This window comes from Alexandromys fortis, unplaced genomic scaffold (assembly GCF_014885135.2).
Source record: "Alexandromys fortis isolate MF-2015 unplaced genomic scaffold, M_Fortis_MF-2015_v1.1 scaffold_102, whole genome shotgun sequence".
NCBI lineage: Eukaryota > Metazoa > Chordata > Mammalia > Rodentia > Cricetidae > Alexandromys > Alexandromys fortis.
Genome location: NW_026067984.1, coordinates 5,478,147 through 5,494,068, shown reverse-complemented (window position 1 = coordinate 5,494,068; position 15,922 = coordinate 5,478,147). Strand labels below are relative to the sequence as shown.

The window sequence follows — 15,922 nt, the reverse complement described above, 5'->3', positions numbered from 1 at the left end:
ATATATTCCTAGTACTATACAAACTAGTACGTACATGGATCTGAGGACCGTGAAATCCACAGTCCTCCTCCACACTTGCCTCTGCCTGACTCTGGTGCCCTTTCTCTCCTGTCCTGTCCCCTCCTAGATGTCCTGGTGTCCACTGGCACTCCACAGTGGGCAGAAGAAGCCTCTGGCTTCCAGGCCTCCTGTGCAAAGCTGGTACGGTGGTCTTACCTCTCCCCATGCTCCAGGAGATATTTAGCTAGGTTGGCTCAATAAGAAGACTTGTTTCATGGGCTTCACTGTTTGCCCCCACCCCCCAGACGGCAGCATGAGTTAGGGCCACACTGATCCTGTTCGTTCTGTTAAGTACAGCCAAAACCATGTTGTTCTAGTCGGAAGTCTTGGTAAGAGTCAGTGGACGGCACCAGGGTCTCTTGCCGGCAGGTGTCTACTATAAACCACATGTGAACACTCATTCTTTTTCCTGCCACATTCGCCTTTAAGTATTAGGGACTGGCAGAACTATGAGAGCGAGTAGTCAGGACACTTTGTACAACTTATCAACTCAGAGTGACAGGGCTAGCCCTAGCGTTCCTATAAGAAAAACAAAAACATGTTCTATTTTTAGTAAAGGCTTAAATCTCCAAATGCAGATGGCATATTTTAAAGGTTTAAGTTGTGTGTGTGTGTGTGTGTGTGTGTGTGTGTGTGTGTGTGTACGCAAGGAAGTCAGAGGTGATGTATTCCCTGGAGCCAGGGTTATATATGGTTGTTGCAAACTGAGTTGTGGGAAGTGACCTCAGGTCTTCTGTAAGAGCAGAATGCACTTTTAACCACTGAGCCATCTCTCTGGTCCCCAGACAGTATATTTTTGAGCAGCATATTTTTCTTACCCACTAAATCCAAATTAGGCATTATCCTCAAAATATTCTTCTTATGTTCACTCTGCAGCTAAACCTCCAACCTTTCCACCTTTCTTAAAATCCTTCATTAAGCAAAAGAACATTCTAGAAAAACAAGCTACTAAGAAGAAACAAGACATACTAACAAAAATACACTCAAACTTCAGCTACTGTACAAGTTTTAGTATGTACACGGGCACACTGCTGCTAAGGTAGAAATTCCATAATAAAAGTACCTACATGGCTTTTCAGATAAATTCTCTGGTGACAAGCCTACTGAATAATCCCACAATCATTGCTTGCATCTCCTTGTGAGCTATCGCTATTCTGCTCATGCTAGACTCGGGCGAAGGCCACCTCAGCAGCCCACGGGCGAAGGCCACCTCAGCAGCCCACGGGCGAAGGCCACCTCAGCAGCCCATGGGCGAAGGCCACCTCAGCAGCCCAAACTTGCCTACAGATAAATTTAAAGACGAAGTGTTGCTTAACTTCTGGAAAGTCTTCAACTTCTCAAGTTCACAAGTCACTGGGGAAGGAAAAAAGGGCGATGCAGCCCACACTGGCAAGGCAGGATTCCTTTTGTTCTCATGCAGACAGGCTGGCCCGCCAGGAATCAGCTGCCAGGAGGAGACCTTTCTGCCTTGTGAGGAAAGCTCTACAAAACCCACCTAGGAATAAAGCACACAGGCTTGCAGGCTTGGCGGACTGACTGGGTGTGGTGGTTCTATACTGGACAGATAACACCATGAGCCAGTTTTTCGTTTGTCTCCTGCCAGTGTCAGGAAGCCTCTCTGCGCTGGACCTCTACCTCACAGGGGACACAGGGCTTCACTGCTCAACTTAGAGAGGATGTGAAACCTGCGGTGCATCAGAGTCAGCTACAAAGAGTGCGGCTGCAGGAGGCGGCGGTGGCTGCTGCCGCTGCCTGGAGAATGACTGATCACTCAGCACCGCCTGCCCCGCTCCTTAAAACAGCAGTCCACTTCACACACACACACAACACACACACACACACACACACACACACACACACACACACACACACACACCTGCTGCTTTTCAGTTTTCTTAGTCCCACAAGATTGGCAAATGCTAATAAGCTTGGCACAAATCTCTGAAGTCTCTGATGAACATGGCAGCTCAGCCATCTGGTTCTGTCAGGAAAACAATGGACTGGTAATTCTCTTACACAAAAATCATATTGAGAGCAGTATAACAAGGTTACTGCATTAGGCCTTTAATATCTTCCCCAAACAACATAGTCTCCTGGTGGATGTGACACCAACTGTTCCTTCAGAGATGGCTGAAGCAGCAAGGAACATAGATCCTGCCTTATGTCTAACACCAGGCAGCCATGCAGTTCCTTGACTGCAAAACATCTTTGCCACTTTTTAATTTCATTTCGCAAAGCCTTCAATTACAAACAGAGTCAATGTCAGGTCAGCTGCTTAGGCACTGACAGGAACCCTCAATTACTGATGGATTAACCAATGCTGATGAGTGGAAAAGCAGAGGGTAACCCTGCCCTCACTGCTGCTCTGGAAAGAAACCTCAGGCTGCCCTTGCACTGGGCTCTGCACTCTCCCTTCAGCCATGACAAAACACTACAAGACCATCCATGTAAAACAGGGTGGGGACTAATCTCTCAACTCCACGTCTTCCTCTAAGTCACATATCCAGTGACCCTGATTCTGGTCCAGTAACGAGGCTAGGCCATATTTATAGTAGAATGAAACCAGATACAGACAGCTGCCCAGTGGTACTCAGGAAAAGAAACCCAGGAGACACTAGCTGAGGAGCAGCTGTTTACGTTACAGAGTGTGTCCTTGGCTGCCTTTTGGGACCTTGGATTAGCAATTCAAGGCTGGTCAAAGGCTCTCAAGAGTATTTGCTAAATATGGGATTTGTGCTTCAGTTCATCAAGACCACGGGGGATACTGAGACCTCAGGCAGTGCTAACCCCTATGGTTTTTCTTAAACACACAAACCCACGCTGCTTAATTTACAAATAAGATGCAGCAAGCAACTAACAACAAATAGAACAGCCATAACATACTGTGACAGAAGTCTTTTTTATTTCTAGGATTTCCCACTTGCCATGTAGGTTTGGAGCACAGCTGACTGTCACGCAAACCTTGAGAACATGGATTAAGTGGGACACAGATAACTGCATATGGCTGCTAGTGCTAAGGACAGTAATGCACGTGCCCTCAGGTTCATCTTCCTGCTGTAGGATGTTTGTACACTGTGTGAAGGTGGGTTGCCATGACTGGTGTAATAGAAGGCTGTAATAGAATAGCTAGGCAGGAGAGGACAGGCAGGACTTCTGGGCAGAGAGATGACCCTGGGAAGAAGAAAGGCCAGAGTCAACAGACTTGGAGGAAGGAAATGGGCAGAATGTAGATTAATGTAAATGGGTTACACATAAGAGGTAGCTGAGTCAAGCCTAACCAAAAGACCAAACTTTCACAATTAATAGTAAGTCTCCCTGTCATTACTTGCAGGCTGGCGCTCCTGGTGAAAAGGTACCACTACACTTCCAACAGGCCCGTGAGCCCGTAGGCACAGTTTGGGAACACACATCTCCCTTGAATAATCAAAATATAAACAATGAAGGTCTTAAGAGTCGACAACGAGTGGCAGCAGGTACTGCATCTGCAGGAGCCGGCCCACAAAGCCAGTCCTGCTGCAGGCGCATTCCAGCTCGTCCAATGCAGAGAACCTGTGTTGCTCAGGAGAAGCTGTCCTGGGGGTAAGGCAACATGGAGCGGTACAGATACACATTACCCCCAAGTTGTGCTTGCCTGAAGCCTGAAATAAAATCTTTTATTTGTCCCTCAAAGTATATTATGCCAACAGGAAATAAAGGATCACGATTGAGTCCTAGTCCTCTGAGGGCCCCCAAATCGGGACTAGAACACCCCCCTTCCTGCACCTTTCCCCCAGCAGACAAAGGTCAAATGCCTTGGAGCCCAGAACACCCCTCCTTGAAGCCCCTTTGCCACGTGTGTCGGAAAGGAATGAAGCTGTGCTTTTGCAGAAGATCTGTCTACTCTAAATTACCAGAAGAAAAGTTTGGTGATTTTTTTTTCCTCCAGAGCATGGAGTAATTGTAAAGTACCCTTAAGCTGGCAAGTCAGGATGCAATTTAGAAAATGAAGAATAAAATCAATTTTAAAAACTGTGTAGAGCTGAAATATGGTGTGCTACTAAGCTGACCAAATGGATTTTCTTCAGCAGTAGTTAAAAGATGACGACTTTGCACCATGAGAGCCTGGACAGTCTAAAGCCAGCAGTGTGGTTCCAGACATGATTTCAAACTATTAGCTTTAAAGCAGTACTACATGTGGGACTTACAGAAATTTGTCATGGGGGCAGTTTTATGGGCAATTCATCCAGAAAGCAAACCAGGCCCTTTCTAGCTTACAAAAGACCTAAAGAAAAAGCTTCAAAAACAGTTCATTTACCAATTAATTGATACTTTGTTTCTCTGTCCTTGGGAGACACCTTAACCTTTTCTATGAAGTCAGAATCAAAGGATTATTACTTGATGGAGAAGAACCGGCTAGAGAAAGGAAACTGTCCAGTAAGATACAAGTCTTGAGAGGCTGGATACAAAGCCCGACACACACAAACGGCAGCATGGGTTACTGACTGGGTAGGTGGGGGTGATGTCGTATTTGTCTACAGAGTCATGGAGGCCAGACTGGACTTTTATAAACCTGCTCTGCATGGTTCCCACTGCGCCATGTTTGCATGCTACCTGACACCAACACTCTTTTCCCTGGAAGCATACTCTGAAGTTCCCTTGACTCTTTAGAATTTTTGGATTTGGTGAGATTATGCTATGCCATCTCCTCCTCTGGGGGAGTTCTGACTGCCTGCGTTGGATGTGGATGGGACCACTCAAGTGTGGAGTCTGTACAAAGGGACAGGACACCAGCAGGTGCTGCAGCCCTCCCAAGACCCGGGCACCTGCTGCTCCTCTACTGCAGCTCTGTGTGGTGAGTCACATGTACAGCCAGCTGCATGAGAGCTCGCAGCATGTCCTGACCGGGTGCCTGGAGTGAACCAGGCTCCATAACACAGGGCCTTGGGGAAACACCCCCATGGTCCCTACAAACTGCCCCCAGTGACTCAGACCAAAGGACCCGTGCATCTCCAGCAGAAAGTTTAAGATACAACATAAACAAAGATGCAGAAGACAGCTCAAGTTACCTCTCTGACCTAATTTTTCTAAAATTAGCATGACTGATGCTGTTTATTTTCCATTGCAGCTGACTGATTTTCACAAAATTTAGTAGACAACATTTATGTTTATTTCTGGCATCTTTAAAACCAACAAGATTGGCTTAAAGCTTTCAATGAACATGTACTCTCTGAACTTCATAAAAACAACTCTGGGACTGTATTAAGCATCAAGTTTTAGCAAAAGTAAAAACTCAATTTCTTTCATTAATAAAACAAAGGCAATCAAAACCAATCATCACCTAAAAACATTATTTCCACTTGGCATGGCAGTATTCTGTGCGTGAGCGCAGGCAGCAGAGCTTAGAAACATAAGCCTGGTCCAGCACGAGTGTAAAAGTCAGACAGCAGCTACCCCTGCCGTGGGGGCTGTCTGAGCAGATGCGGCCAAGGAAGAGCATGCAGTAAGCAAGCTGCCTTTAAACTAGAGAAATGGCTGCCATCCTTTGTGTCCCCAGAATGAGACAAGACTCTCAGGCTAGGAAGTGATGTTCCCATGAAAATCAGCCGAGAACATTTTAGGGGGAAAAAAAGCACATGCGTATAACTCTACTAATTCCAGTGGGTCTTCAGGATCTCTGGTTTCCATAGCCCTAATCCCTGGTCTCAGCTCCACATGTCTACATTAATCTTTACAAATGAGATTAGAAAGTAAGCCAATCTGACTAGGATAGGGAAGAAGGTCGGCTAAATAACTTGAAGTCTTCAGTGGGTCAAGATTCGGATATGGGTAGAGAAAATCAGCACACAGGTTTCCTTTTGAGAGGGGATTCTCGGGACAGTCTAGGAGAGAAAACCCAGACTCAGGATAATCCAATGAAACAAAGCTGGAACTACGCGTCTGAGACATGACATGACCAGAGCCGTCACCTGCATCTTCTCGCCAGAGATGCAGACACACACACAGTCCACGGTTTTGCTGGGTTGTCAGAGGGAACTGTCAGGAACACCACTTCTCTAGGGATTTCACATGCAATACAATCCCATTCATTCAACCATCTGTCTGTCCAGGCAACGAGGCATACTATGTGCTTGGTAAGACAGCAGATGCTAAGGTATATTAGCAAAAGTTCTGTAAATGTCAGAGATGATACTAACAAAACACAAATCAGTGTTTGCTGCACAGGAAAACGGCAAGATGAATTAGAAGCGAGTTAGATTCTGAAGGTTTTATTTGTGGGGAGTGTGTGTGGGTGGTGTGTGCATGCACTAATAATTAAATAAGACACCCAACGGCGCTGAGCTGGCGTGGAAGGCCCGAGAGCACCTCTACCACTGCCATTTATTTAATGAATACTCCTGGGCACTCTTTAAATTGAAAGATGGTTCATTAGATTTGTGCATCTGCCCTCCTCAGCAATCTGTTGTGTTTCTGATGAAGGCAGAAAAATATGAACATATCATTTTCTGGAATGTTATGAGTGACTCAGCTTCCAGTGATTATGGAGTCATAAAGGGCTCAGGCTGCCTAATTTCGGGAAACAATTTGTCTGAATCATTCTCTGTTCCAATCTCGGATTCTTATTCATTCATTCTGGAAATCTCAAGGACAGGCCCTTTCCTCTCTTTGTTTATCAGTCACCTAATGCGTTATCTTCCATCTACAAATATTATGTCTTAAAGGTACTAAGAAAGTTCCAACATCTTGTTCACCGTCTCCTGTGGCTCCTACGCTCTGCTCATCTACTGCAGTCTCCCAGGGAGCTGATCAGCCATGATGTCAGGAATAAATGTACACACTCTGAAGGGGTGAAATGCCTGCTATCCTGGAGAGTTAGTTTTCCCTAAACAGGTTCATGAACCATTCAAACAGATCCACCCACCTCCTACTGTCCTTAACAACACTCACTCTGGCCTTCAGGGTTTTGGCCTGGGGAAGACTAAGACACACAGAGCTTATTTCAGCAAAGTGAGGCAGACACATTTCAGTGGCCAAGTGGGACAACTCAGCCAGGAGCAGATTGCCTAGTGTACTATAAACCACTATACTGTGGTTATTACATATATAAATATACATCACATATATATTCTAATGTATATATGTATTCTGATACCCCATATACTTATTACTGGATCATTTAGAAAGCAAGAATCCAGTTTCTACAGGTTTTGTTGCTCTGGAAGAGGACAGGAGTTCAAGGCCATCTAGATTACACGATGCCCTGTCTCAACACCAACAAAGCGGCTTCCCGGTTTCTCCTGCTGACAAGACCGCGACAGCTGTGACAGAATGCCACCCCCCCCCCCCGAGGCTGTGTCACCTTGCTGTTGCCATGACAAAGACATCCACAGAGTCTCAAGAGTCCTGAAAGGATGGAAAACCCCTAGGCTACCTAACAGGTATCAGATTCTCAGATGGCCAGGCATCCCCTAGCTTCCCAGGACAGAGATGTTCACTGGTTTGCAACATTTTGTGCAGGATAAATGTTTTCTGGCTCTTGGGAACCTAACATCCTGTTATGGATCAACACTACTAAGACATCTAGAGACCTTGAACACTGATTTTTTTTTCATCCTGCAGACACACTCATCCCCACACTTGAGCTAGCTTCCGAGTCTCCAGGCTCCTGTGGGCAGCAGGTGAGGGGCTGTATGGAGGACCCTCCAGGCTGCGGCGCAGGGTCAATGTCAAACCCAAGGGACACTTACCAGCAATGTGAAGCTGTGCTCTGGCAGCATCCCATACTGCTGGACAAGCCTCTCCCTGGTTGCACTGGGGAGCTCCGGGAGCATGTCCCGAAGCTGGTCGATATTGATCACCTGCTGAGAGTCTGCATCTGAAGGCAGCGATGTGGTGTCGTAGAGCACTAAGGGAGGCAGGTTGGGCTCTGGCATAAACCTAAACAAGGAGAACAGATGGATCTGATTCTGGACGTCTGGATTGATTAGAACCACAAATCCAACAATGATGGGAGTGCTTCTGTGCTTAGGTACAAAGTCAGAATACTTGCAAAGGTTTCTGAATGTCCCAGTGAAAACCTGCACAGCAAACCCATCCTTCACCATGATGGCATAAAGACAGGTGAAGAAAGGGTGACCTGGAACCAAGCCACATTCTGGCTTATACTAGTGAGGAAAGTGTCGGCCTGTAAACTGAAGGACAAATGAGAGCAATTTCCTTGTGAGGAAGACACATGACTTCCCTACTTTAAATTTTCTATTTTTAGCAGTACTTACACAATGAATTAAAAGCTAAAGAGGAATAGAGGGCTCTTCCCCTCTTGAGAAGTAGGAGAACAGAATGGATGTTGCTTAAGTGAACTGTAGAAGCCAGTGGGGAGGGAAGAGGGTGAAGAGAGAAATCCTGGGAGTCTTTCAGAGGAGGGAACCTGTGTAATGGTGAGTTCATGCCGTAGACAAATGCCAGACCCACAGAATGGACAGCTGAGAGTGAATGAGGCCCAGTGTAAGCTATGACTCCAGCGACTAATAAGCAGCAATACTGGTTCACTGATGCAGCAAACCACAGAGTGACCGGAGACTGGGGAGAAATACATGAGAATGTCACTTCCCATACATCGCTGCAGTACAGATGGACTACAGTACTGCGTTCATCTTACGAAAGGAAAATACTCCTTTGTTCTGCTCCAGCACTGCTTTCCCTCTGTCCAGAGCCAAAGCACTTATAAAAGGCGGGGCAGGGTTTCATAAATGCAGGGAGGGACTAGATTAGAGGTGCAGGTAATTCCCCAATGCAGTACCAAGCCTCAGCTATGGGCTAGTCAGTCCGCTGGAAGCCAGGGCAAACTCAAGAGGGAGGCTTCTGGAGACTTGCTGCTGTCTAACTTGGGGGGTCTAGTAGAAGCCATTGGCTGAGTTAACAGGGAGAGTAAAGAAAGTACTGTGGGAAAGTGTGGACCTGGAAGATGGCCACAGGAAAATGGCAGGCAATGACAGGAGTGTGGCAGTGACGGTATACCAGGCTTCACAAAGGAACAACAGCTTTGTAATCTGCTAAACTATGAGAAAGAGAAAAAGGTTCCATCTATCTTAAGTCTATGGTTATTGATTTAAGTGAAAGCCTTCTGTTACGTAACAGTCCCTCGGGTTTAAGAATGGAACCCAGAACCTCTTACATGATAGGTGAGTATTCTACGGATGAACTAGTGGCCCCTAATTTGCTTATCTTGGCAATGAAACAGAACCATCTGAGGTTTGAGGGAACCCTCCACTGACAGGCAGATCTCTTTTTCATATGCTTCTAAAGCATTTCAGTAGATTCCAGAATTACTAACAAATGAAAGCCTAGACCCTCCCTCACCTGCATCCTCTTAGTTAAACAACAGTATCGTTGTTACAGAAGTCTGTGAGCAGATCTCTCCCAGCAATTAAACAAGGAACTCTGCACCTACCAGGTCAAGAAAATATCACTTCTCCTAGTTTACATATCACACTGAATAAGAAATTTTGTCTCTATCATATAAAACAAGTATGTAACATTGAATAAGAAATCTTGTCTCTATCATATAAAAACAAGTATGTAACACTGAATAAGAAATCTTGTTTCTATCATATAAAAACAGCAGTTCCCATATTCTCCAGCATCATCATGCTGACCTTCCAATGGATTTCAAATGCACTCCCAAATATCTGTCGTATTGTGCATGAGGAATAATCACCTGTAGTCTTGTTTGCCTTCTTTGTCTCTCATCGGCATGGTGCACCTGCAACAGTCAGAAAGGCAGCACTAAGCCAACCCTGCATGCAACACTGGCTACACCACGCGCAGACGGGGGGCGCTCTATGGGCTGGAGGGCAAGCATTCACCACAAAGGCTGGGGTTAAAGGCTTGGTCCTATTAAGAAGAGGTAGAAACCTTAGAAGTGTCAGAAAGAGATGGCCCAATGGAAGGCCTTTGGGCCATTAGAATATGCCCTCAGAGGAGACGGAACGCTGGTCCCTCCTGGTTTTGTTTCCTAGTGTGCTTACTTTCTTCATGCTTACCAAATACTTGGTAGAAACAACTCAGAAGGGAAAACACGTACTTATTTAGTTTTTAGTTTCAAAAGTATTAGTCCATCATGGTGGAAAGGTATGGCAAAGCAAACAAAAAATGGAAATACAAGAACAGACAGAGTAAGATATATACCCAAGGACATGCGCCCAGAGACCTAGTCCTCCTACCAGGCCCAACCTCCTAATAATGCCATCATACGACTCCATGAGGGGATTCATCATTCATCAGGCTCGGGTCTAAGGGTCTAATGGTCTCTGGAAACACATTAGACACACCCGATGCTTCACTAATCTAGTCAGGCTAGCCAATTGAGACTGGCCAGCACACTGGCAATGAGGTAAGGAGTTTAGCCCAACCATGTGCTTGGGACATGATATGCCACCACAGGCCAAATCAATCAGTCTGAAACCTCTGAAGTCGTGAGCAAAACTCACATTCGTTATAGTAACAGCTGCCTGGCATAGGGTTTTCTCAGTTAATCACAGGCAAATTCAAGCTCTTCAGTTTTCCATGGGATTCTATGGAATGGGCCTCCTAACTCCTAGGGCTCTCCCATTTTATATAAATAAAGAAAAATGCTTAGAAAGATCAATATATTGTGTCTGTGTAGACAGGGACTGAGCACACACACTCTATTGCCAACCCAACCTCAGCCAGCTTCCACACAACCTCTATCGACTTTTGAGCATTCTGTGGTATTTTACTTAAAGTACAAAATTTTAAAATTCAGACTGAGAAAAATTAGGGCCCAAGTTATCTAAACAACCACGGAAAGAGTATATGTGTTGGTTTGAATGAGAAATGTCCCCCAGGGGCTCTGGAACTTGAACACTTGGTCCCCAGCTGGCAGTGCTGGTTCGGGGGCCATGCAGTCTTGCTGGAAGAAGTCTGTCCTTGTGGTTCACAGCTCTGCCCCACTTCCAATTTGCTCTCTTTGGTTCGTGTTTGTGGTTGAAGGTTTGATCTCATGGTTTCCTGCTCCAGTCACTTACGGTCCTGCCTCCCTTGCCGATATGGGGACTGCCTTTGGAACCACAAGCCAAAGTAAACTCTTTCTTCCACAGGCTGCTTTTGATCACAGTGCTTTACCATGGCAACAGAAGCATAACTGATCAAGCGTCCCTACAACCATCTCTTAGCCGTTTTCTACATCAAGCTTAGGCTATGAGAAGTCTCACAGATGCAAAGGGAAGCCTGGGGCCTGAGTCTAAGCACTTCTGTGTAAGCTTGGGTCAGCTGAACTCTATGGTCCCAGAAGACCAGGTTTCACCCTACAGGGTGCAGTGGTCTCCTCTCTTATGGCTACAGAGAAGCTAGACCTTTCTAACACGACCAGTTCCTAGTCCATGGCTGAGCCCCAGTCCCCAAGCTGTGGCAAGAGGTTTATCAATACAGACTCACCCCAGCTTATAATCAAAGGAACGAGTTTCATTTAGAACTTCACCTCCATTCTCAAGTTCAGTGATTTGTCTCTGAATTTCATAGTCTATTAAAAAAAAAACCCAGCAAGTTAGTATAATTGTGAATCCCCTTTATCCATTCAAGTAATACATAGAAACCATCCTCAAGCCTTAAGTTAAAGTGGAAAAAAGTCAAGAAGATTGCTTATGATGATCCTTCCCTTGTGGGCTGTATTTTTTTCTCACAACTGGGAAGGGCCTTAGAAGGTCATCTCTTCCCTCCTCTCTCTTTTTCAGACACCTCAGCTCAGAGAGATTAACAACCTAGCACAGCTACAGCCCTTGGTAGAAGGGTGGGTTCTGCAGTTTAGGTCTCGTGACTGCTGCTCTGGGACAGCGACCTATTAGAATTCCTTATCCTGGGACTAGCAGATGGCTCACAAGAACTCTGATAACCCTCAAAATTTATACACAGAATATGGATCGAAATGTATGTGTATTTTTGGAAAGAGAATAATTTTCATTTTATTTTCAGAATATCTGTGACCACTGCTCTGTAACACATGCCCTCACTACCCAACAGACTAAACAGACTGTGCCAATCAACACAGTCCAACAGGACTGAGACACAGTCTAGCTGCTAGGCTCCTTTGCAAAAGTAAGCCTTCCCAACCTCCCAACCCCGTGTTCCCTGCTTAAATCCACACTTCATTTTTATCCCACCTCTCTTACCCAGATGTTCTCCTTGATTGACATAAAATGATGGCTAAAAGGACCACCATGATTTGAAAAAACCTGGTGGGAAAACTGTAGGCTTGAAGAATTAAGCCCATCGTGGAAAGCTTTGGTTCTGCTAGGCTTTGTTGGAACACAGGTAGAATTTTGACTATTGCTCCCGAGGGCACTTCATATAACAAAAAAAAGTTAGGGATAGCTAAAAAATACCAAGGGCTCCTGTGTGTGTGGTTTTAGCCTTGGGTTGGTCACTCGCCACCTTGTAGATCAGTGCAGCCCTCAACACACATGCCACAGCCTTCAACACACATGCCACAGCCCTCAACATGCATGCCCAGGCTAAAGGCAAACTTCACCCTACTTGCTCCCAGCTCCTTCAGACACAGGCTGCAGGCACAAGCCTCTCCCCTTACTTCTTTGGTGGCTTCAGAGAGTGGACTATGTCATTCCTTACCCTTATCCTTCTGTTCCACGAGTAATCCTTGAACCATTTGAATACCTTCTCTCTAAAAATATGTCCCTTCAAGTGTCTTCATTAAGGCTAGCTAATCATTTCAGGTTTGGGACACAAGATTTAGACAGGTGAGAATAACCTCTTCTGAACACATCAATGCTGTGCTCCTGAGTTGTCCTCCTCTCGGACTGTCTCTAGCTTCTGTGGGACTGACCATAGAGCTAGCCTGCTCTACATTAGCTACTACCGTACCGTCATCAGTGAAATGCTCACTGTATGCCCCACGAAACCCAACCTTGACTGTACAGGCACATGCAATCTATGAGCCGAAAACGGTAAAAAGTAGAAACATATTAACTAAATAGACTATATTCAATCTAAAGAATGAACCTGACATCATAAAGCACATGATATGTGGTAGAACACAATAATTACCATATTTTATAAATCCTCCCAAAGCAGGTGGAATCTATTTCCTTCCCTTGGGTCTGGCTTGAATTCAAGATGCTTTGAAAGAAATGTGTCGGAAGTGACACTGTGAGTTGGATTCCAGAACTGAGGACTCATGTGAACTTTGAGGCTTAGGCCTCCACCCTTCTGGGACCCTCCACTGGCAAATACAAAAGCCTGGGCTAGACAAGGGAAGGACAAAAGACCACGTGGGCTGGAGAAGCCCAAGTCACAGGGGACGTCACAGGGCCCACGTGACTGAGGCCGTCTCAGATCTTTGCTCCTGCTAACCTGACAGTTTCTGGAGCTGCAGGCATGTGCAGAGGCAGGTCTGGCTGAACCACGGACCTGGTCCACAGAGCTATGAGAACTAGCATGGCTGCAGCAGCCACAGGCTTACACCACAGCATGGTGACCGATACACACAGGGACATAGCAGAGTCAGAGTTGACATTCACCTATGGCTTTGGCCAAGAATCTGAGGCTGTTGAGATTCTTCACTTCTGTCCGGACACCCAGGGGTTCCCCGGGGTGATGTACGGATATATTGGCGTCTACTCTCAGCTGACCCTCTAGAAAGAAAAAAAAAACAAAACCTGTAGAAATTATTTGAAGCAATATGGTTTGTAGGGTCTGGCGATATCAAGGTACGGAGTCTCTACCTTGATTTTCTGTCTGGTTAGAACAACCTATGTAGAGAGCATAACTGGTTCTGAAACACAAGGCCACTTCCCCTGCCACTCACAGCCAGCCAGAGTCCTGAGGAGTGTGTAAATATGCTTCTTCTTGTGCACACACAGACATTTGCGCCGCTCAAGCTGGAAAGATCTATCTAGTGCCTGTGTGCTAGGTGAGAACAAGGTTATTAAAATAGAGGTTCGTTCTTCAGTTTCACTCTATGGTTATTTCCAAAGCATCTGAGCTGAGTTTGGGGGAGCCTCAGGAATGATTATGTGAAGCCCTCCAGTGCTCTCCGTGTGTTTTCAGGAGATTTATAAGACAGTCCTTGAGAATTTACAGCTCAAGGGCTGGAGCTGAAACCTGAGCTGCCCCCTCCTTTCTCAGGCACTGTAATGATTTTCCTTCTATAAACAGGAATCTGAAGCCTCCCTGGTTGCCATGAGGATTTGCTGAAGCAGAAAGGCTGTGGTGGATGGGTGGAGGGGTAAGAGGAGAGTTGGCCCCGTCCTCATGGGGCCTCCTCTGCCCTGGAAAGCCCCATGGCTCAGGAGACACGACCCTAAAGGAGCAGGTGATTTGTGGGGAGAGAGAGAGGCACATCCCAAAACAGATACGAAGACTCTGAAACAGAAATAATCACATTTTCTATCTTACAGGTAAAGCTCAAGTTCTATTCTCCAATTTTATGTGCAATACTTACAAGATGGGAAGACACATGTTGCTCTTATTTATTTTTTGAGACAGAGTCTCACTATGGAGCCCTGGCAAGCCTTGAATTCACCATCTTCCTACAACAACCTCCTATGTAGCTAGGACTAGAGGTGTGCGTCACTGGTCCTAGCTCTTAGGTAAGGTTTTGAAGATATTAATCCTTTAAACCTGATGATGGGCTAGATAAATTTATTTCCCAAATATTCCACAACAAAAACATATTAAAACAATTAAAAGCATCAATAACTCCCACATCCCCTGGAAGTGTGCACTTGTGTCCTCTGCTTACCTTTCTGGCTGTCGTCCGCAGTCTGTCACCTGTAACCTCAGGGACTTTCTGAGCTCCTCTTTCGGCCAGGCTCTTTGCCTAAGCTGTTTCTAGAATGCTCACCACCACCAGTTCTAGGCTGCATAGGCCTTGAGTTGTTCTTTATTTCTTAACTAAACATCAGCTCCACTGAGTGGCCTTTAGAAGCAATATTGTCACTTTTCAAGTTGTTCTGGCACTGAGCTTCATTTATAGCCTTAAAATAACTATAATAACTATCTTTGTTTTGCTTGTTAATGTAATTCCTCCTTACTCCTCCCAAGGGTCACATCCTCAAGGCAGGGACAAGGCCTTTTTCAGAATTTAGGACTGGGTCTGATCCACTGTTACTGTCCAATGAATTAAACCACACTGAATGATGAATTCCAACACACTGGTATTTTCCTGAGCAATAAGCAAATGGATTGGTTTCTGTGTCACGCTGGTTTCTGGTAAATCTACAAGCCTGTCTGACTGGAACTAATATAATATACATTTGGAACCACACAAAAGACCCATTAAGCTCAAAGGAAAACTGCCCAAGTAGCCGAACTCTGCACGACCAAACCATGTCTGCACTAGGGGACCTTGAATTACTACTCACTTTTAAAGATGATACTCTCTTTCATGATTTAGAATTCTAATTTGGAAGAGGAATAAAGGCATGAATTTTCGTCTCTCCCAGAGAATACCACACTACATAAATGTCTGAGGAGAATCACTTAGTATCCTGCTGTGTTGAAAGAGAGTTCACTAGTCTGGATTCAGGTATAGTATCAGACCTTAACAAAAGACACTCTGCCTCGTGAAGACAAAATGCCTTTTAAACAAATTAAGTTAAATTACCCCAAGTGCATGAAAGCCTTAGCAGTCAGGTTTAGGTCTGCATTCTGTCCCACTGAGGGGCCTCCATTCCCACATAAGGATGTCATCACGCTCAATCTCTGTCTTCTTGGAGTAGACAGCTGTAACAGCTAAACTACAAACTGGACCACTGAGCACAGTGACAGAGCAGTTACGTCTTCCTTTGAAATACATCTGAACAAGAGCAAAACACTGCGATACAAAACTCTTTCCACAAACAATGGGGAT

The 15,922-nt window shown here is 45.4% G+C and overlaps 1 protein-coding gene and 1 long non-coding RNA gene across 2 annotated transcripts in view; one reads left to right on the top strand and one right to left on the bottom strand.

The window, feature by feature from the left end:
• The window catches only part of LOC126511568 (uncharacterized), an 857,731-nt gene that overhangs the window by 286,001 nt on the left and 555,808 nt on the right, over window positions 1-15,922 (top strand). The gene's annotated exons all lie outside the window — the stretch shown is intronic.
• The window catches only part of Gatb (glutamyl-tRNA amidotransferase subunit B), a 62,951-nt gene that overhangs the window by 12,384 nt on the left and 34,645 nt on the right, over window positions 1-15,922 (bottom strand). Inside the window, exons 6-9 of the mRNA XM_050158780.1 lie at window positions 13,590-13,703; window positions 11,494-11,578; window positions 9,755-9,799; window positions 7,785-7,974 (exon numbers count right to left, since the gene is read on the bottom strand). Of these exons, the coding sequence (XP_050014737.1) occupies window positions 7,785-7,974; window positions 9,755-9,799; window positions 11,494-11,578; window positions 13,590-13,703 (434 nt within the window). The remainder of the gene's footprint in view (window positions 1-7,784; window positions 7,975-9,754; window positions 9,800-11,493; window positions 11,579-13,589; window positions 13,704-15,922) is intronic.